At 36.3% G+C, this 22,173-nt stretch overlaps 3 protein-coding genes, 1 long non-coding RNA gene and 1 other non-coding gene across 6 annotated transcripts in view; 2 read left to right on the top strand and 3 right to left on the bottom strand.

Moving 5' to 3' along the window:
* Window positions 1-5,112: 5,112 nt before the first annotated feature.
* Window positions 5,113-5,219, top strand: LOC117133862. Its single transcript, XR_004457903.1, has one exon. It is a non-coding gene; the product is annotated as a small nucleolar RNA R71 (small nucleolar RNA).
* Window positions 5,220-9,432: 4,213 nt separating this feature from the next.
* LOC103849247 lies at window positions 9,433-12,094 on the top strand. Of its 2 annotated transcripts, none has more exons than XM_009126055.3 (2): window positions 9,433-10,458; window positions 10,776-12,094. In XM_009126055.3, the coding sequence occupies exon 2, from the start codon at window positions 10,778-10,780 to the stop codon at window positions 11,369-11,371; it is 594 nt and encodes a 197-aa protein (XP_009124303.1). In that variant the 5' UTR covers window positions 9,433-10,458; window positions 10,776-10,777; the 3' UTR covers window positions 11,372-12,094. The 2 variants fall into 2 exon arrangements, with proteins under 2 accessions (XP_009124303.1, XP_009124302.1); XM_009126054.3 differs by having other exon boundaries at window positions 9,433-10,463.
* LOC103849248 (pre-mRNA-splicing factor CLF1) lies at window positions 11,367-14,919 on the bottom strand. Its single transcript, XM_009126057.3, has 3 exons — window positions 13,311-14,919; window positions 12,991-13,209; window positions 11,367-12,903 (listed from the first exon to the last, which is right to left on the bottom strand). Exons 2-3 carry the CDS (start codon window positions 13,174-13,176, stop codon window positions 12,667-12,669), a joined length of 423 nt encoding a protein of 140 aa, XP_009124305.1. The 5' UTR covers window positions 13,177-13,209; window positions 13,311-14,919; the 3' UTR covers window positions 11,367-12,666.
* A 524-nt stretch (window positions 14,920-15,443) lies between these two features.
* LOC117133467 (kinesin-like protein KIN-12F) overlaps window positions 15,444-22,173 on the bottom strand; it is a 10,683-nt gene continuing 3,953 nt past the window's right edge. The window contains exon 4 of the mRNA XM_033289759.1: window positions 15,444-15,709. Coding sequence (XP_033145650.1) covers window positions 15,677-15,709 — 33 coding nt within the window. The 3' untranslated portion in view covers window positions 15,444-15,676. The remainder of the gene's footprint in view (window positions 15,710-22,173) is intronic.
* LOC117133470 lies at window positions 17,211-21,325 on the bottom strand. Its single transcript, XR_004457314.1, has 2 exons — window positions 20,590-21,325; window positions 17,211-20,519 (listed from the first exon to the last, which is right to left on the bottom strand). It is a non-coding gene; the product is annotated as an uncharacterized LOC117133470 (long non-coding RNA).

The following is a 22,173-nucleotide window of genomic DNA, read 5'->3' as shown; positions in this document are numbered from 1 at the left end:
AAATAAAAGAAATATTTACACTCACCAGTGAGTTGCCTCCCACCAAGCGCTTCTTTTCAGTCACTAGCTTGACTTTTGTGAGCCGATTAGGCTTGAAGGGGATCACTTAAGGGTATTTCTACACCTTCAGCGATTGTTGTATCAGCAAGGTAAGGCTTGAGGCGCTGCCCATTAACAACAAATTCTCCTCCTCTTGTGTCCAGCAACACGACAGCTCCATAGGGGCGAACCTCCTTGATGGTGAAAGGTCCTGACCATCTGGATTTTAGCTTTCCAGGGAACAGCTTAATCCTTGAGTTGAATAGTAAGACCTGATCATTCGGAGCAAAGCTTCTGCTGATGATTCCGTTTGTCATGGAATGCCTTGGTTTTTTCTTTGTAGATTTTGGAGCTCTCATAGGCCAGATGCCTAATCTCTTCCAACTCATGGATCTGAATTGTTCGCCTCTCCTTAGCAGGTTTGATATCGAAGTTAAGCAGCTTAACAGCCCAAGCTGCCTTATACTCTAGCTCCACAGGTAGGTGACATGCCTTGCCATAGACCAGATGATAGGGAGTGGTCCCTAATGGGGTCTTATAGGCTGTTCTGTAGGCCCAGAGAGCGTCGTCAAGCTTGATGGACCAGTCCTTACGCGTGGTATTGACTGTTTTCTGCAGAATGTTCTTGATCTCTCTGTTGGAAATTTCCACTTGGCCACTCGTTTGAGGATGATAGGCGGTTGCAACCTTGTGTTTCACGCCGTTCTTGATCAGTAATCCTTGGAACACTCTGTTGATGAAGTGAGTTCCACCATCGCTGATAACCACTCTAGGTACTCCAAATCTTGGAAAGATGATGGAGGTGAACATCTTGGTTACAACTCGTGCGTCGTTGGTCGGACTAGCAATTGCTTCTACCCACTTGGAGACATAGTCGACTGCAACCAGGATGTACTCGTTTTTGTGAGAAGGTGGGAAAGGTCCCATAAAATCTATCCCCCAGCAATCGAACACCTCAACTTCCAATATGTAGTTCTGGGGCATCTCATTCCTTTTGCTGATACTGCCCATTCGCTGGCATGCATTGCATCTGGATATGAAAGCGTGAGCATCTCTGAACATTGTTGGCCACCAGAATCCCGCTTGGAGAATTTTGGAGACTGTTTTGAATGTGGCGAAATGTCCAGCGTAGGAAGATCCGTGGCAGTGGTGTAGGATCCCTGGAATTTCAGCCTCCGGAACACATCGTCTGAAGATCCCATCCTTGCATTGTCGGTATAGATAAGGCTCATCCCAGAAGTAGTGCCTTGCCTCTCTTAAGAATTTCCTCTTCTCGTTCCCCGTGAACTTCTGAGGCTCCTTTTCAGCAGCTAAGAAATTTGCAATCTCAGCAAACCACGGTAGATCAGGATATTGCTTCTGGATTGTTGCCACAAACTGCTCTAGTTGCGAAGAACAAGCTGTTTCTATGCGCATTGGTTGTTCCGTGTAGCAAAGACCAATCGCACTGACGTGTTCCACTGGTTGTTCTTCGTCAATCACTGTATCATCGTTTATTTTCATTCTGGAAAGGTGGTCCGCTACTCCATTTTCTACCCCTTTCTTGTCTCTTTTTCCAGGTCAAATTCCTGAAGGAGGAGAATCCATCTCAGGAGCCGCGGTTTGGCATCTTTTTTCGTGAGCAGGTACTTGAGAGCTGCATGATCCGTGTGGACTATCACTTTAGACCCAACCAGATATGATCGGAACTTCTCAAAAGCATAGACGATGGCCAGGAGTTCCTTCTCTGTGGTGGCATACCTACATTGAGCTTCATCCAGTGTCTTGCTCGCGTAGTAGATCACATGGAGCTTCTTATCCTTCCGCTGTCCAAGCACTGCTCCCACTGCAAAGTCACTCGCGTCCGTCATGATCTCGAAAGGGAGGTCCCAGTCTGGGGGTTGGACAACCGGTGCACTGACAAGAGCTCCCTTGATCGTGTGAAATGAAGCTAAGCACTCGTTGTCGAAATCGAACTTTGTTTCCTTGCAGAGCAGTCTAGTGAGTGGTCTTGCGATTCTCGAGAAGTCCTGGATGAATCTTCTGTAAAAACCAGCATGTCCCAAAAAGCTTTTTATTCCCCTCACTGAAGTTGGGGGTTGCAGACTCATCATGATATCGATCTTTGCCTTGTCCACTTCGATGCCTTTTTCTGAAATCTTATGTCCTAGAACAATCCCATCTCTGACCATGAAATGGCATTTTTCCCAATTCAGCACGAGATGCTTCTCCTCGCATCGCTTCAGAACCCTGCACAAGTTTGACAAACAGACACTAAAGGAGCTCCCATAGACACTGAAATCGTCCATGAAAACTTCCATTATGTCTTCAATTAGATCAGTGAAAATTGACATCATGCAGCGTTGAAAGGTCGCTGGAGCATTGCACAGCCCGAAAGGCATTCTCCTGTAGGCGTATGTTCCATAAGGACATGTGAACGTCGTCTTTTCTTGATCGTCTGGGTGGATGGGAATCTGAAAGAAACCTGAATAACCATCTAAAAAGCAATAGTAAGGGTGGTTAGCCAATCTTTCAAGCATTTGATCAATGAAGGGAAGTGGAAAGTGATCCTTGCGAGTCGCAGCATTCAATTTACGGAAATCAATGCACATGCGATGACCAGTTACTGTTCTAGTAGGGATTAATTCATTCTTTTCATTTGTTATAACAGTGATCCCTCCTTTCTTAGGCACTACATGAACAGGACTAACCCACTTACTATCAGAAATCGCATAAATTACACCAGCTTCTAGAAGTTTCATTATCTCCTTCTTTACAACATCTTTCAGATTTGGGTTTAACCTCCTCTGATGTTCTACAGAAGTCATTGATTCATCTTCTAGGTGTATTCTATGCATGCACAGATCAGGTGAAATGCCAGGTATATCAGCTAGGGAATATCCTAATGCTTTTCGATATTTCCTAAGTTCGCATAAGAGAAGAGCAGTTTCAGCATTGTTCAGGTCAGCATTTACGATTACTGGGTATGTAGAATTTGGTCCAAGAAATGCGTACCTGAGCCCCTTAGGGAGTGTTTTGAGCTCGACTTTTGGAGCTTTGGATTCACTCCACGGGTCATTGTTCCTACTTGGTGGAACAGGCGAGCTCGATGAGTCTGAGGCATTGTTCTCCCCCAGACTAAGATATGCCACTAATCTTTCCATGGTTCTGGCGGAGTCCAACATCTTGGCGTACCCATCAGCGTCGATGTTCTGGACATTCTGTTCTGCTTCAGCTCTAGTCAGAGCTAGTTCCAGCGGATCATCTATTAGGATCTCCTCAATCATCTGATCACTCGGTTCCAGCGGATCACCCTCCTCTTGGACAGTGAAGGTTTGTCCATCTAGCATAGGTTTCTTGAGCATCTGATTCATCTCGAACCTCATCACAATGTCTCCTAGGTGGAGATCGATTTTTCCCTGTCGCACATCTATGATAGCTCCGACAGTGCATAGGAATGGTCTGCCTAGGATCAGAGGATCCTTTGATTCTTCCTCAAGTTCCAGAACAACGAAATCGGCAGGGACAAGTGTGTTCCCAACCAGAACCTGGATATCCTCGATAATTCCGACTGGAGATTTCACTGATCGATCAGCAAACACTAGGGACATCCTGGTAGGTTTGAAATCTGTGAATCCTAGGCGCTTAGCCACAGAGTACGGCATGAGGTTGATGCTTGATCCCAGATCGACTAGCGAACACGAGAAGACTGTTCTCCCTATTTGGATGGAAAGGACAAATTTTCCAGGATCACCTAGCTTCTTGATCCTTTTGTTCTGGAGAACAGCGCTGCACTCTTTAGAGACTACCATGAACTCACTGTCATCGGTTATCTTTCCAGAAATTAGTCCTTTCACAAAGCTACTCATGGATGGCATCATCTGGATTGCACTCATGAGAGGGAGTCTGACTGTTAAGTCTTCCAGCATCTTCCTACATTTCATCTCCTCCTTGTCCTTGCGTGTGGCCTTAGCAGGAACAGGGTACGGAACCTTTGGCACATAGTCACGGGTGGGAACAGGTTCTGCCGCTGGGCGAACAACCACAGTAGGCTGCTCTGTAGTGGTCGGAGTATGTTTAACAGGAAGCTCTGCTTCTTCCTCGTCTGCTGGTGCGGTTACAGGTGGCTGTTCTGATTCTTTCTGCTTCCCCTTTTCAGCTGTTGTGAATCTCTTGGGTGCCAGATCAGTTAACTGCTTCCCACTCCTAAGCGCGACTGCATTACACTCCTTGGGATTTTTATCTGTTTTTCCAGGAAGAGTGCCTTGCTGTCTCTTCACACTCTCAGCAGTCTGAGCAATCTGAATATCCATCTGCCTCATATGGCTCGAGACATTATCATATTTGGCACTCAGGTCATTGAACATGTGATTCATTCGGGTATTGATGTCGTTTGTGACCTGATTCAGTGCTTTTCCCTGAATCTGTTGTCCTTGGAGCAGCTGGCTCATCATATTGGCAAGACTCTTCATCTCGTCTTGTGGAGCAGTTTGAGCAGGCTGTGCAGGCTGCTGGTTAGTCGGTTGTTTCTGGTTGTGGAACTGAGTATTCTGAGCTGGGCTGAGGACAAAGGTTCGTCCTTGATTTCCATACCCCCGTTGGTAGCCACTGTTCTGAACTTGATTACCTTGAGCATTTTCTGTGTTACCATCGGGTTTAGGGTTGTTGAACAGGTGGGGGTTGTTCCTCACGTTAGGGTTCGGGTGATAGTTCTTAAACTGCCATCCTTGCCCATTCACATAGCTAACCTCATGGTGGTCCTCAATCGCCTGGTCCGCTTCTGATGTAGCGTCTATGGTTCCTTTATCCTGAGGAGACTCTTCCATGATGAAGACATGGTTCTGATTACTCTTAATCAGCTGATCGACCTTGGCAGAGAGCTCATCTATTTTGCTATTGTCGATGCTGTTCACCTTTTGGGTGCGGTCTGTCTCTCGGTTGCTGTCAGCTGAGCTTGAGGCCATGTTCTCAATTAGCGCGAAAGCGCCTTGAGTGGATTGGGTCATGAAATCTCCATTACTGGCTGAGTTTAAAGCATTCCTGTACTCCCAACCTACTCCATCGTAGAAAACTCCGAGTAGATAATCTTCTTCAAAACCATGATGTGGGCACTCTCTGCGATAGACGTTGAATCGCTCCCATGCGTCGCAGAACGGCTCATCTACCAGCTGTTTAAAGGTGGCGATCTTCTGTCTCAGAGCTGCCGTCTTTGATTTCGTGTAGAAGTGGCTCAAGAAAGCGGATCTGACTTGTTCCCATGTGGTGAGCGATCCAGTTGGTAGGGAATCTAGCCAGCGAGCAGCCTTCCCATCGAGAGAGAAAGGGAACAAAGTACATTTGATGTAGTCTGGTGGTACTCCATTCGCCTTAGTGAACCCACACATCTTCTCAAAGTTTTCAATGTGGTCCATCGGTATTTCTGCAGGAAGTCCGTTGAAGATCTTCCTCTGCACCAGACCTATCAAGGCGGGCTTGATCTCAAAGTCTTGTCTAGTGCAAGGTGGAGGGTTGATGGCGGATCGCGTAGCAAAGAGAAGCCAATAGGTAGAAAAGAAATTAGGGCAACAAGGCCTTAATTCCCGAAAATAGAAGCTTCCTTATTTGTCGGGAACAACCTCGGGATCACTCCGTCTGCTTGTTCTGCTAGAGAACAGTCTCGGGACTGTTCGTCTTGAGTGTTCTCCGCAAAATGCTCCGAAAGGACAGCTTCTCTTCAAGCATGCTCTCTTCATTCTTCTACCAACTCCAGACCTGTAAAAGATCAAAAAGGACTAGACCGACTCGGATTATGGACTCGAATCAATACAAAAACACCTATACAATGATGTGAAAAACACCATATATCACAAGTATATAATTTTTTTATTAAAATATTAACCACATAATAAAATTAATTTATGAGAGTTATACCAACTTAATTCATTAAAAAAATAAAGTTTAATTTTTTTAACATAAATAGTCATTTAAAATGAAATACGAAATAAAGATAAAAAGTGTAAGTCTTTTATAAAATAAAATACAAATATATGAAAATACGACATTTACTAAATATTTGTCGATTGAAAAAAATAATAATAAACTCGCGCTTTGAAAGCGCGAGTCAAAATCTAGTAATCTATTAAAATAAAATATTTTTTGAGAAACTTGTAGTTGATGTGTTTATACAAGATATGCCACTGATTTTAATATTGATTTAAATTATTCATCAATAGTATTTTATTAGAAAAATTATTGGATCATATAAATAATAGCATATATTACCAATCTAATACATGTATAGAATATATCATATTTAAATCACATCTAACTATACCATAATATATAATATTAACTTAAAATTGTTTGGTACAATAATATATTATGTGTTACATACAAATATATTTAGTTATACCATAAAATAATACTAATATGTTTAAGTTTTATTTATGAACTATACATTTAAATTATTTGATACAATAGTATATTATATGTTGTTTTGAAACTTAATCTTTACCATATAGTTAAATAATGTTTAATTATCCACATCGAAAAATATAACCATATGAATTCAAATATCCCAGAAAATCCAATCCCAACAATTGACTAATTAACTGTTTAGATTTTTAGCTATGTATTACAACATATAGGTCTAGTAACCATAGTTCTAACCGTCTATCTTTATAGCGAAGTGTAAAATAGTCGACCTCCTATTTTAGGGTTTAAGAATCTCTTTTATAGGCTACTGTAGTCAAGAATTAGGTTATATTTTTTCCATATCTTGAAATATGGAAAATGTTTAATTTTACCCGGAGATAAGTAAAATTTAAATATTCAACTATTTTCTAAATCTGATGTTTTCTTGTATTTTCCAGTAGTTGATATATATAGTTTTATATTAAAACTAATTGATCTACTGATCCATGGTTCGCCTCTGATCAATCCAATAATTATGTGATCCGTGAAGTAGTCCGGTCTAGTGTCCATATCAGATTTAATAACATTGCTAAAACTAAACCTTACATGTTTACCTACTTAATTAATAAACTGTAAACAATTGACTAGGTAATATGATAGTGAATCATATATAGTGTAAAGAATTACGTAGGGACTTAATGTATGATTTCAAAATCATACCATATAACTGGAAAATCATCTGAATTTGATCGAATCGAAATTGTATATCCAAACTATATATGTTGCATAAACCCTATATATGTAAAGTAGACACAAAAATTACCGAATTCTATGTATATATATGATTAAAATATACATCAAACCTGTTGATATGACATGCAAATCAAATGAATTCAAAAGAATAATATAATCATCTAACGAGTTTGATTAGGAAAACCACACGATTTAACACAAACCAAGTTTTGAAAATGTGTTAATGTAAGCTCGCATTCTATATCATCAAGTTTAGAAAGTCTTATCCTATGTTGAATTGTATCATATTTGAGTCATCAATACATATCACTTTTGTGAACTCACATTTTAAAGCTAATCATAAGACATCCTACTATATAAAAGAAACTAATTTCAAGGCTTTTGAGACTATCCACCTCATCCAAAATATTCTCATCCAAAAAAATTAAAAATAGACATCATTTAAAAGATAATAACTAACATATGACTTTTGATATTACTAGAAATTTCAAATTTGTAACTGCTAATTTATTAATAGAATCATATATCTATATTGAATTATGTTATATTTTTAATCGTTAGACTTCAAGGGTAAATGAATTATTAATTTATAATATATATAGTTTATAACTTTATATTGTAGTTATAAATAACGAGAAAATAATCGGGAAGGGTGAAGAAGCTCATGTAAAATTATGTAATTAAAATGGTAAAATGGTGAGTATGATGAAGTGAATCTAAGAAAATTCGTTGTACAAATTATGGTGCTTTCTTCGTCCACTAAATGATTTAAAATAAAATAATATTCACATAAATAAGTTAATATTTGTTGATAAGATTTTAAGATTATCATTTTCTGAAAAGTTACACTGTTGTTTTTTAAACAATTTATTACAGCAAGGAAATAAAAACAACCAACAACAACTCAAGGTAAAAAAAAACCTTAAGGAGGTCTTATACAAGAAAGATAAAAAAGAAGTAGAGAAGAGGAGAAAGAAGAACTTGCCGGGTAAGAAAGAAGACGGTCACGCATCATACGGTCGAGAGAGGCAAGGATGACTGATGAAGGTGAGGAGACAGCTGTGAACACACGAGCATTATGCTCTTTCCACAACAGGTAGATGGCTGACTAAAAGTAGAGCTTGATGACTGGAGTAACATGCGCATCTGCGTTGACGCGAAGTTGATTGATTCAGGCTGCAATAGAGTGTAGATCAGTCGGAGGAGAAATCCAAACTTCAGCAGCAAAAAGCTCCCATATCAAGCGAGAGAAAGAGCACTCAAAGAAGAGATGATGGTGAGTCTCTATTTCCAGATTACAAAGGATGCACGTTCCTGAGACATTTAACCCCCAACGCTTCAAGCGATCATTGGTTGGCAGTCTTCTTCGCAAAGCCAGCCATGATATAAACGCATTACGTAGAATATGTTCCTTGAACCAAATAGTCTTGTGCCAATATTTGTTGTTGATAGTGTTTATATTCTTTTCTGACATTAGTATCTATATCTTTTAGTAAACTGATCCAAAGAGATTAGTTTGTGGAGCTAACCAAAGGAGGATTATAGTGTTTACTTTGAAAAAAGTAATAGGTTGAATGATAAATGGCGTGCGTGCTTTTTCACATCGAAATTTGTACATATATTAAAATTGTAAGATTTGAATCATAGAAAAAATATAGTGTATATGACTGATGTTGGTCCATTCCAAAACTAAAGATGGCTAAAATTCTTCTTTGTCAAAATGCATAGATGTGAATCTTATATGAATAGAGTTTTCTATTGCTTATAGCAGTGTAATAAACTCCGTGTGTAAAGGAGAAGAAATGTTATATAAGCGAAAACAAAAATTATGATTTTTTTGTGTGTCTATAGGCTCTTCGCAATTTGTAGAAGAAAGAACATATTGTGTGAAAATCTTTGGCTCGGTCAAATTTTATCCAGTTGTTTATAAAACTGTTGTTATTTGATTCATGTAATTTTTGAGTGTTGATTTAAAAGCCAAAAAAACTCATCTATACTAACTTTCTGATATTTTTTCTGTGATTAGAATTTAAAAAGAGATAAAACTTTCGATAAGTTATGTAAACTCAGAACAAATATTTAGCTTTAGAAAGCATTTACATGTTTCAAACTTATAATATATACATATATAATATTTAAATTATGCATATAAAACCTGTGTAAAATGTGTCTGAATATGTTTTTTTTCTTTAATGTGTTAATTGTACTATATATAATATTATTTTAAAATTTCAAAAAGTTTATGTCACATACAAAAAACCATTAATAAAAAATATAATTCTCCATCTACAACAAGAAAAATGAAAAATTATAAATATATAAATTTAGATTAAGAAAAACTAACATTGGAAAAACAAGAAGTTAATGTAAAAGAAAAAAACCGACAAATAATATTATAAATAAAATAAATTTATAAGACATAATCCTCGCGAAGCGCGGAAAAGATCTCTAGTTTTCACTTAATGAGTAGTATAAAGATTTTCATTTAGATCTAATGCACTCTTCGATGGCTACCTGATTCTTTTTTAGAAAAATAAAAGAACTAGATGGACCGAATTGACCCAATTGGAGAAACAACAAATCCATAATGGCCCGGGTTGGGCAGACCTAATAAGCGTTATAGTTAATACTTAGCATAAATAGGAGCACCAATATCGATCGGTAAATAAAGGAAGAAAAACATAAAACAAAAGGGTTTATGAACCATGTTTGGGACCTGCTGGCTCAACCAAGAGATTTTAGGAAATCATCGCTTGGAACATGTTTCTTGATTGATGGATCTAATCAAATCAAAACAAAAGATAGATAATATCATTCTCCCAAAAACCAAAGCTCTTTTATTAATCAAATCAAACTGAATACAACTTTAAGCTTAAATGCCTATTTATAATAAAACTTAAAAAATCCTAATCTTAACTAAAATAGAAAAACTATTAAAATATTAAAAATACAAATAAAAGGTAATTATCAATTGAAACTTATGAGTACTAAAGATATCTGGATAATTTCCAAATATCTTGCTGCATTAGGTCTCGCTATTATTCATTAGTTTACATGGCTAATTATTTTTTATTGTATTTTCTATATTTTAATAGTTTTCCTATTTTAATTAAGATTAGGGTTTTCATAGATTTAAAGATTTATTATAAATAGGCATCTAAGTCTAAAGTTGTATTCAGTTTTGATTTGATTAATAAAGAACTTTGGCTTTTGGAGATAAACAGCTCAACCAAAGTTGTAGGAATCTAACAGAACTCTTCTTGGTATTCTCCTATTCTTGCTAGGGTTAACGAGGTCAGGTAAATCTTTTTTTTTTCACTGAAACCAAATTCTAGTTTGCTGAATCTTACAACGTTTACTGGAAATCTCTAAGGCACTTTTTGGACGAGCAATAACGCGATTTTGAGTTTTAGAATCTGACCCATTGTTGAAGACTTTCACAACTTAAAAGAGTTGAAATTTTGAGTTTCTTAGGGTTTAAAGGATTGTTCGTTTACATATTCTCGATTTGAAGATCTACGGTTTGTTACTTAGGAGTTTAGGGTTTGTATGACTTAGGGTTTTAAGATTTGGTTCTGAACTCGAGAAAGTTGTTGCCTTCATCTTTGCAGGTATGGAGATGATGCAAATTCCGGTTTTTGATGGAGACAACTATGAGATTTGGAGTATAAAGATGAGGACTCTTTTGATGGCTCGTGACCTGTGGGATGTTGTAGAGAGTGGAGCCTCTGTAGAGAAAACTCTGAAAATCAAGGACATGACGGCTCTTCATATGCTGCAAATGTCGGTAACAGACTCTCTTTTCATCCGGATAGCAAGAGCCACATCGTCAAAGCAAGCGTGGGAGATTCTCAAGGAAGAATTTGGAGAGACCGCTGACATGCGGAGTAGGAAAGCTAGCAATCTTTGGACCAAGTTTAGTGGAATGATGATGGAGAAGGAGGAAAGCGTTGTTGATTATACTAAAAAGTTGATGGAGGTTGTGCATCAGCTTAAGTTCTACGGGTTTGACACTTCTGATGAGGAAGTCATCCGTAAGATATCTTGCAGCTTGACCTCAAGGTTTGATGGTATTGCAAGATCCTTGTGCGCTGGAAATTTGACACTCATTAAAGCTGTTTGGTGCCTGCGAGAGGCTGAATGCGGCCTCGATGACCATGTGAAGAGAGAAGCTTCGCACAACCACAACAAGAGAAGGAGGAAATAGAGAGCTTTTTCAATGTATCTTTTTTTTTTTGTTGTTGAAAAACAATTTAGGAATTAAGTGTTGCTGCTTTGGAAAGTGAGATGTGTTTTCCTTTTGATGATGAAACAAAACACTCACAAATTTTCTATTTTGGTACTTTTTGTTGGCTCTTAGATATTAAGATGTTGTCCTTGACTAATAAAATGTGTCCGTAGCACAGTGTTTGTTGGGATGAAGTATGAGAATTTAATTCAGAAAGAAGAAGAAACTGTTAGTGAGTTTAAACCAATGAGCACTGTAAGCAGAGTACTTTGGCGTCCTCCATGTGCGACATGTTTCTTCTTTTAATTTAAAATACAGGAGTTTAATCACAGAAAGAGAAGCGAGAAACCGGTAAAAGAAACTCCGAGAAAATACAAAATAAAACAAAATTCAAGTTATTACATACAAACAAACATAGTAACAGAGTAAAGCAACGTAGTAGCAATTCTTTTTAAAGAAACAACATGATCCTTTAATATCAATGCTTTGAGAACAAAGTGGAATCTTGATCAATTCCTTGTACCACAAGAAATTTTTCAAATTAATTAGCTAGAAGTGGCAAAATAATAAGGATGCAACATTAACATTTTTGTAACTGAGGTTAGAAATTGTAAGAGATAAAACACAGAAAGAGCAGCAGCAAAAGCTAAAAGAAACTCTAGTCAGGGAAAGAAAAAAGAAAACACAGAGAAACAAGTAACACAATCTTCAACAAGTAACAAACTCACAAAACGTCATGATCCTTTAGAATAAAAGTACGGTTAACAAAATTTTGAAACCAGTTGTCTTCATCAAATCCTTTTTACCAGAGGAAAGCTTTCCAACTAATTAGCAGTTATCAAAAGGGATTAGGATGAAAACAACTAATTAGGCCCCATTTTCGTATATTTTGGCCAAAGGGACGTCATTGGTTCAGTATCCACTCATCCCAGCTCAAGCTATCTTCTAGAAAAAGTTAGAAATAATAACCGGAATTTAGACTCCGGATTGTCCACATTTTCTAAACCGGAAAACGCCGAAATGTCTAATACCCAGAAGAACAAAAACAATAACAGATGGGGTTGTTTTGTTGCTAACAAAATAAAAAGCTAACTGCTAAATCATAAAGGATGGTGTTGATGTACATAGAACTAAGAAAGAATACAAAACATCAACTCACAGTTTTGATATAACTCAAAGACCCTTTAGTTAGTCGTAATCCTCCTCAGAACCAGCAAGATTCTGCTTCTTCCACTTGTAAGCAGCTTCAAGTGGAAGTAAGTAATCATCAAAACTCATGTAACAACATGTAGTTCAAAGTTCCCTCTGGTACGTCTGATGCACTCTTTCTTGCGTTCAATAGCATCTATTTCTTCTTCCTCTTTCTCGTCTTCTTCTTGTTCTGCAGCAGAAGCTTCAAACTTTGCAAAACTAACCCACACCTTGTAATGCTTTGTGCGATCCAAGAGTCGCTCATATGAAGCCCATGTCCTCTCTAATTCTCCTTCTGCTATCTCAAAATCTATGTATGCCTGCCACACACAAATATAGAGTTTCAATGATCCAATCGATTCAAAAGTCTTGAGGAGTAATACTTCTTTTGAATGTATATATTTTACCTTCCATAGCAGTTCGGGCATGTCAAGAGCTGGCTGAGATATAGCAAGCTCAAAGATAGCTCTAGCTCGTTCAGTCTCAGCGAGAGACCTCTCTAGCTCAGCATATTTGCTCCAAGCATAGCAATTCTCTGGAGACCACTCAAGGTAACGCTCATAAAGCTTTCTACACCTATCTATGTTCCCCATCTGGAGTTCAATCTCGATGTATTTCTTAAATATCTGTTAGTAGAATGAAAAAGATAACAAAATGTAATTACACCATGTGTGTGATTAAATGAGAGCAAAGAAACATATAACGTTGAAACATATTTCATGCTTACCTTATCTTTTGGAGCTTTTCCTATCGCATTTCCTAATATCTGCCTAGCACCGGCGAGATTCAGTTGCCGAGATTCAGTTGCCGGATTTCAAACTGAGCAGCAAGCAACCATATTTTGGCAAAGTAAAATTTGGAGTGGGGAATAAGCCTCAGGCATTCTCTGTATATGTTTGGTAAGACGAATACAGACAGTCAGACTAAACTGCCAGAGTGAAACGCAAACAAATGTAACTTCACAAGTTTCAAAGTAGGTAGGCTTTAGCTTACCTGTATACATCTCGTGTACGCTCCACATCTTCAGTTTCAATCTTTTCATACAATGCATAGTTAATCCTACACCAATTAGTTACATTAGAGTGTCAGTGTTTCAGTAAATCGCAGAACCAAATATACTAATAAAAGACAAACAAACAAAAATAGCTTTCCACAGAATGCAACAATCTGTTTCAATATATCAATTTGTGACCTGAATGTGCTTAAAGCTCAATCTGCTCAAGACAACCAAACCCATACCCAAACATCGTACGCAAACCATGAACCCCATTCACCATTCTAAAACGATTCTGCATTATTGTCAAAATCGCAGAACCAAATATGCTAAAAGACAAACAACAATAACTTTAACTGTTAAAGAAACTACTTATGCAAACCATGATCAAACTCTTAACAACTCAGTTAAAGAAACTAAACCTAACCTACTTATCCAAAGCATGATTTCACATAAGAAGGCAACATTCCAATTCTATCTAAATCGTTTCTGCATTATTGCCAAAATCAGTAAAAGCCAAACTGAAAAAGAATAAACTCACCAGAGATAGATGTATCTTTGCCAGTATCGTTTCTCTTCAGAAGGTGGAATATTAGCAATTTAAACTAATATCATTATTTTTTGATGCTATTTAAGTGATAATACAATTTTTTGTAGTGTCACCTTTACCATATCATACTTTAAAACCAGCCAACTCCAACAAGCAACTCTAAACTTGATGATATGGTTAATGCAATATTAGGTTGAATAAATCATTTTAGTTACCAAAATATGACAGACAAATCAAATGAATTCAAAAACATAACAATTTAGTAAGTTTTTATTTGGAGAACCACACGATTTAACACGAACGAACTGAGATTGAAACTGTGGTAACTAAAGATGATTTGTTTAAGTATTGCACTAGATGATAACCCGCGAGCATGGGCGGAGTCAGTTTTATAATAATACTAGTGGTATTCCGGCGCTACGCGCCGGGTTCGTATGTTTTATTCTTACATTAATTTACAATTTATTTTATGGTCTCAGTAAATAGAATATATTCAAAAACATAAAAATAAAATATGTTCAAAAAGAATGATATTTTTTCGACCCATTTGATTGTGGGTAGCGACTATATAGGATATTACTTTATTTTGAAGTTGTCTAGTTCAAAGTGAGCATAAGTGATTGTGACTAATCGATTTAATAAAAGTAGAATAAAAAGCTGATAATCGTAACAAAGTTAATTTAGTTGAAATTTAAGCATAAGATAAAATCGATATTTTATTTAGATTACATTTTTAAAATGTTAAGTACTATGAACGGTATTTGAAATTTTATATTATTTTTCCTTTTATATGTTTGTTTACCTTTTATTTTATATATTGTTATTTAAACCGTTGATTTATATGATATAGCCTTATTCCTTTTATATGTTTGTTCTTCATTCTCCTTGACCAAACCGGTTCTGTCTTCTGATAAATGTTCCTCATTCCCCGTGAACCATGGCTGTAATGCAGACCCTGGCAATTTGCTTTCCGCAAGATATTGCTTCATTGTACTCATTTCTGTCTGGTGCTTGCCCTTTAACTTCTCCATCTGCATCTTTAACTTTGCATTCTCTTCTTCAAGTAAGCTGAAACGTTCCTGCAATTATATGTTTTTTGAATCCAAAACAAACCAAACATTAAAATTCAATAGTGAGAGCCAGCCCACAAGCAAAAGATTGATGAAAGTAAGAGTTACCTCAGAGGATTGTACATATTGCTCAGCTTCTCTGAGTCTGATCAGTAACTCTCCAGCAGCTTGAACAGCTTCAGCGGTATCTCTCAGCTGAATCTTAAGTCCTTTGTTCTCCTTCTTCAAGAACTCTCTTTCTTTCTCCTTCTCAGCTCTAATAGCAGTAAGCTCAGCTGAAAAGGCTTTGGCAAAACTCTTCCCATGACGACCTTTCACTGCAGCTTTAGCCGCTGCTTTCTTCACATCAACTATTCCCGCCAACGTCACGTTATGCCTCTTAACTAACTCATCATACTTCTCCTGGAGCTCAGTGTACTGCTCAATGAAGTCATTGTATGATGTTAGGGGACCAAGCATGGCTCTACCAAGAGCGTCGTTTAGCTCCTCCGAAGCCGTTTTCTCTTTTCTGAGTTCTATCTCCAGATCCGCTGCGTGTCTACGGTGGTTATCAATATCCATTCGTAGATCATCTGTTAAAGATATCCACTCACTCTCCATTTCTGTCCACCTTTCATGTTCCTCCTCTAGACCATCACTGTTGTTTGGCATTGATAACCGAATAGTAATAGATTAGCTGGACAAACTTAACTTAGTTTATAGAAAGTGATTTTGAAAAGAAAAAGAAAACTTCAATGCAATTTTCATGTGAACGCGTCTTCGTAGTGCTTTTCATCTAGAGTTATTAACACTATAGGACACTTTTCAACATTTTATTACACCCTAAAACACTTTGTGCTACTAGGGTACTTTTTGGTGCTAAAAATACTAAATTGTCCTCAACTAAAGCTTTTCCTTGTTGTTGCACGTGAGTCAAGTTAAATTTAGTTTCTCGTTCCTTCTCAAGTCCGATCTCACGTCCGATCTCATCTTTTCTCTATTCTTCTGTTTTAAACAAACAATAAAGCTCTCTTTTCTCTTCACATGTCAATCTTTCTTTGTCCCAGACCTTATGTCCTAACCGTGAAAAGAGATGACTATGACGATAGAGAAGATGCTGGCTTCCGACTGTTGGGGTCGAAGTTTCCTCAAAATCCTGTTTCAAAACTCTTTTTCATGGTGGGTCGGTTCACAATCAGCACCCAACACCTTCCCCTCCAATCATAAGTTGCATAATGTCTACCTACAAAACAGCGATTGAAGTTAGATCCTTTAGAAAAACTATTTTTCCTTATTTTGTGAGTTATCCAGCTCATCTCATCTGATAACAAGTGAACCAAAAAAAAATTGAACTTCCGATGTTTGAGCATTTGTTAAAAATCAAAGTCTTGATTCAGTTGAGCTGTGACTATAAAATGTATTTTTTCACCAAAAAGAAATTTTTATTATAAATCAGATTATTTAGTTCTGATTTTTGTTTTAACTCCAACTAACTGAAGAGTATTGAATCATATACTTTTCTTTGAAGATGAATCCTTACTATGGTTCGTTGGTTCGTTTTTGCTATGACCTCACTTAAAAGATGAATTCTTTTAATGACTGGACATGAGAAGTGTCGTCCATGTGTACGATATGCTGGAATGTCCACAAGAAGATATGTGTACATGTGGACATTTTAGTGACTGGAGATTCACAGATCTATAACCCATTTAAAAGATTCACAATGGCGTGCCTGTTTTTGGTTATTAGAAGATGACCAAATATAGTTAAGTGTTTGTAAGCAATTGTAAATTTGAATGCCAATTGTGACATTTTATGCAACGGTTGTACAATGTTGTTCAAATGTTAAAAATGTATATATGTGTACACCTGTACACTATGAGATTGTGTACACATGGATATACACACTCACTTGCTTTGTCCTAACAAGTCTTCGAGAAATTTGTACACAATCACTTAGGTGTACAATACAAGATAGATGTACACATGTATAGTCTTAATGTAATGTACATAAGGATAGCCGGTGGACGATTGTTAAAAACCCCAGCAAATATGATATTGCAAATGTACAAAGTATTCATTTATACATCTCAAAGCAAAAAAAAAAAAACAGAACAAAAACATGTAAAAAGCACAAGAGATGCAGACTAGTGTCAACGTGGAGAGTTGAAGTGTCCACCAAATGAGTATGCCCAAAATATAAGACCTATACAAACGTAACCTAGGGGGAGCAGGAGAAGCTAGTTTCCGAGATGAGCATATAAACTATGTAAGTAAAGTTGGATAGCATTGTATCCCCACAATGATAGTGAAGATGCAACTTTAGCTTCTGCAAGGGTATCGTTCATATGACGGCTATGCTCATCTCCAACTGCTTCTTGCAGCTTCAACTCCTTAGCCAGTGTCCACAAACTGCTTCTTCATTTCCTGTTTGAGCTCTGGATCATCACCTCCACAATCTGTTCAAATCAAAAGTTACAGAAAGAAGGAACGTCCTAACCGGAGAATACAAACGCCATAACTATATGATATATATCAGAATATGTTATGCGTCAAGACACATAAAGGGAATGGTAATGTGTTCGAATCTGATCAGAGACAAATATCAAAGAGACACTAATAAAGTGACTAACATGTTCTGCAAATCAGCCTCAATTGGGATAACTAATGACTACTAACTCAGCAGCTTCAGTTCTCCATTAAAAAGACTCATAAAAACTTGAGAAATATAAAGAGTAAGGACATATATGAAGACTCCACAACAACATTATCAAATCATTTTTGTGACTTGAAAGAAAAAAACAGTAAAAGGAAACAACATAGGCACATTAGCTATACAAAATCAAGTTATATATCAAAATTTAACATGTAACTGATAGATTTGCAAGGCCTGCAAAATAAAATAAAAAAAGACATAAGCTTGTCAGAATTTAACAAAAAAAACCCAAATATTCACAGCCTAACCTTCGAATTGGTACATAAAGGAGCCATCTTTTGTAAGAAATTGCATAACCTTAGACATTCCCAAAAGAAATTGGGAAAATAAAGAGAGAATGAAGACAATTTTTCAGAAATATGAGGATTTTCTGGGTTAGAATTAGTCAAAATCGGAGAAATATCGTCCGATTTGGAGAATTTTTTATTTTTTTTTCTTTTATAAAGATTTTTTTCTTTACTCCCCTTACCATGGATACGAGAAGATTTCAAAATTAAGAAGATGAGATGAAGTAATTTTTTTGTCGGTTGTTTTAGTTAGAAAGGAATAAAAACTTGGAAGAAAGGGTAAAAGAGATATTGTACTAGAGGCGTTGGTAGAGAAAGTACAAGAAAAGTGTGTTAGTAGCAACAAGTGACCTAGGATGAAATAAAAACTCAATAAGTGTCCTACAATGTAATATTTTCTTTCATCTATTAGGTCTCTGAGAATTAGTGGTAGACTCTATTTCTATATTCTTCTTATTAGCATGATACTCCATTTATACTTATAATAAAAACTATAAATTAGTATTCCGTTTTGAGTTCTAAGTTGTATCAACTCAGAATACAATACAATTCTATAAAATGATAAAATAACAAAATACAAAATTCTATGTAAATATATACTTGAAAACTTTTTACAAATTCTATTTAATTTACCAATTCTATTTAATTTACAAATTCTATAATAACTTTTTATACCAATACATTAGATCAGAATTTTTGATACTAATCTAGAAATAGTTAATAATTATATAGAAATAAAATATTATAGTTACTATATTACTAAGTTTATATATTTTTAAAGATTATTTTGGATTACAAAAGTTAAGAAACCAAAAACACCATTTACGAAACTTGAAATACGATGCCTAAAAGTTGATATTTACCATTTAGACTAACCCACGTTTACATCTAAAACTGATACTTTTTTGGGATTTTTTTCTTCTAAAATCTGATTTCGTTAAGGATAACGAAGAGAAGGGAAAAATAAAAAGAAGATGGAATCGCGAATAACCATGAGCTCTTTCAACAGATACACAAATTCCAAATCCTACTCGGGCGCCTCAGAATCCGTCCCCCTAATTCCCATTTCCTCTCTCAATCCCTAGATGACCTCTTTTTCAAATCCGACGACAGAGACAACGATGAAGACAGAGATTTTCAGACCAACCTCGAAGAGACGAAGCCAGGCGGTGTAGATAAGGAGAAGAAGGAAGAGAAAGAGCAGGAGGTGGATATTTTGGGTCTGAGAGGCTGATTGATGGTAGTTGTGCTGATTGTGTCAGGGTTTCACAAGAACATCAACATCGGTTCCTCAAGGTTGGTTTCTTATTGAATTTTGATAATTCTATGTTATATCTCTTCATGTGGACTCTGTTGAATGTCTAATCAAAGTTAAGCGAGAAATATAACAATGGTTGATATGTTTGGGATGATTGTTTGCTGTTAGTTTGGTTATGAGATAGATAAAAGCTCTTTTAGCTACCTGCCGTTAATGCTGTTTTTAAAATCAAATACGTTCGAGGGGTCATGGTCAAATACAATTGGAACCTGATAGAGTTTGATCATTTCCAAGAGTGCACATGCTGTTTCGTGAATGTAGTTACAGGGTAGGCCAATCTTTGGTTGTTGTCATTGCATTTGTGACAATTATGGTTATGTTCTTTCAAACGCTGTGGTCATCAAGTGATGTACTTATTCTCCGATCAACTGCTGCTTCACCACAAAATTTAGTTCACAATGTGAATAGTGAGACTTGGTCTGATGCTTTCGTATACAGATCATTATTGTTTTGAGGTGGCATGTGTTGCCAAGAAAGCATAATTGACGATTTGTAAATTCTTGACTACTATGTCCAACAAACTTAGATGTCAAATTGTCGATGTTGTATAGATGTTCATATGATGTTAATGGATGTCCAGATATATTACACTCATAATGCACGTTCTAGGACTATAAACATTACACTTTCGGTGGAGTAATATACTTACTGTCTAGTCTAATTTTCCATATGCAGACCACTTTTCAAATGTATCTGTCAGTTTATACTCATGTTTCACTTTAGGTTCCAACTGTACCCTGATTGTTTTGTGTTTGACATCTCAAAATATTGAATTTCACTGCCTTTATACATGGTTCATGTGAATTGGCAGGGCCTAAGTTCCTGGGAGCAGCTTGGCAGCGCCCGCAACTGAATATTTTTGAACGCGGGTTGCTCATCGAAGTGTATGGAGATCGGGGAGTTGGAGAGTTATGGTTTGTTCATGTAACGCCAACCCAATTATCCCAGTTATCGAGTAGATTGAACCTTCCTTAGTAGGTGTCTAAAAGTGTTCAATCGGTGGGGCGTTGACCAAGCTTTACCTGTTGGAAAAGAGAAACGTAAAATCAAGAGCTTGGCAGGAGCAATTTATCATATGTTCTCCGGAGTTACCTGTTCATCGAGGATGATCATGTCCATTCCCTGGAGCTCTCCTCCTTTTGTCACATTAGGCGCCTCCCATAACCTAAGCAGTAACACCTCCACAGTCTTAGTAGAACGACGAACTTTCAAATCGAAGAGCAATAGGTGAGAGGCTCCATCGATGGAATCTGGGTTTTTAAGAGAAAGCTATTGATTCGGTGCGAGTGATGAGTTTCATCCTAGACTGCAATGTTATTTATAGAAGGACTCCTCCGTTACTATAGAGGAGTGAGAGGGCTATTGAATGTGAGGGAGTGGAGGAAGTGGGGAGATGACGTAAATGCGATCATTATTGGGCGATTGAATGATAGCCTAAGGCCGTCGGTGTTGTATAAACCAATGATCGCAGCGGCTCCTTTTAGGTCAATAAATTGCAAAGGACGGCCCAATGGACTGCAAGGTTTCAAGTTTCGGGCCAGCGTAACAAAAGTTCAGTGTAATAGATTTCCAAGTTAAATATTAGACTGCCACGTGGCGGAAAATGCCCCTCCCTCTTTGCTGAGCTGGATAGCCTAAGGAGAGAGACAACTCTCCTTTATTAGTATAGATAGACTAGGGATTAACCCGGGCTACGCCCGGGATTTTTATTTTTTTCTAATTTAAGTTATTAAATTATTTATATTTAGGCTATGATATATATTTATATAAATGTTAAATGCATGTCATAATTAAAATTTATTTTTAAATTTTAACACGTTAAATTAACATATTTTTTACTATTTAAATATCTTTTTGTAATTTTATTGGCTATCTAGTTATCAAAACTATCTTTTGAGTGTTGGAATAAATGTTTTAGAAATTTTATTAAACTCCAGTGTATTTTCGGATCGACCACATGCTCAACATTCGATCGATCCGTAAAAAGATGGTCGATCTCCTTGGCCAGGTAAGTACAATTTTAGCAAAAATATCTTTTATTTTCAAATATTAAGTATATAACTATTCTTTTTAATATTTTTATTGTATTTTTTGATTAAATTATTGTATTATAATGGTTATGTAAATATTTTTTGTGATGTTTGAATTTGTGTTGTTCGTATACTTAACTTAGATGATATGATGTTTAACAATTTATTGTTTTCTGGAAATAGAAAATAATGATATATCAAAACGTATCTAATACTTGTTAATGATAGTATAATGTAAATTACATCCATTATTTGAAAATAACCATTTGTTATTTTTATTTTTATTTTAAATCGGAAATTATTTTTATTAAAAAACATTATTCATATATAATATAATAGTTTAGTTTGGAAGATTAATATATATATATATATATATAAATTATGTATATTTTTAAAAAAATAATTTAAGATATTATATATTGAGTATCTAAATAAAAGCTGAATTTCTTATCTTGAAAATCAGATATTTATATTTTTTTCTTCATGTTATACTCACCAATCCATCATTGATATTTTAAACTCAGTATGTTTTAAAAAAACTTAGAGTTCTGTAATAACGAATTGAATGAGGAAATGGAAGACCTGAGAAGTACATGAACTATGACTTCCACAAAACTATGCCGTTTTTGGGCATCTATTACTGGTT

The sequence above is a fragment of the Brassica rapa genome, chromosome A04 (genome assembly GCF_000309985.2).
Source record: "Brassica rapa cultivar Chiifu-401-42 chromosome A04, CAAS_Brap_v3.01, whole genome shotgun sequence".
Classification (NCBI taxonomy): domain Eukaryota; kingdom Viridiplantae; phylum Streptophyta; class Magnoliopsida; order Brassicales; family Brassicaceae; genus Brassica; species Brassica rapa.
Note: the sequence above shows the minus strand (reverse complement) of the source record. Positions and strands in the feature narration are given on the sequence as shown.

Bases quoted from the DNA above. Each gene is read 5' to 3' on its own strand.
- LOC103849247 (XM_009126055.3), top strand. From the start codon at position 10,778: ATGGAGATGATGCAAATTCCGGTTTTTGATGGAGACAACTATGAGATT.
- LOC103849248 (XM_009126057.3), bottom strand. From the start codon at position 13,176: ATGGGGAACATAGATAGGTGTAGAAAGCTTTATGAGCGTTACCTTGAG. The intron at 12,904-12,990 runs GTAAAATATATA...TGTGTGTGGCAG, and splicing joins TGCCCGAACTGCTATGGAAG to GCATACATAGATTTTGAGAT.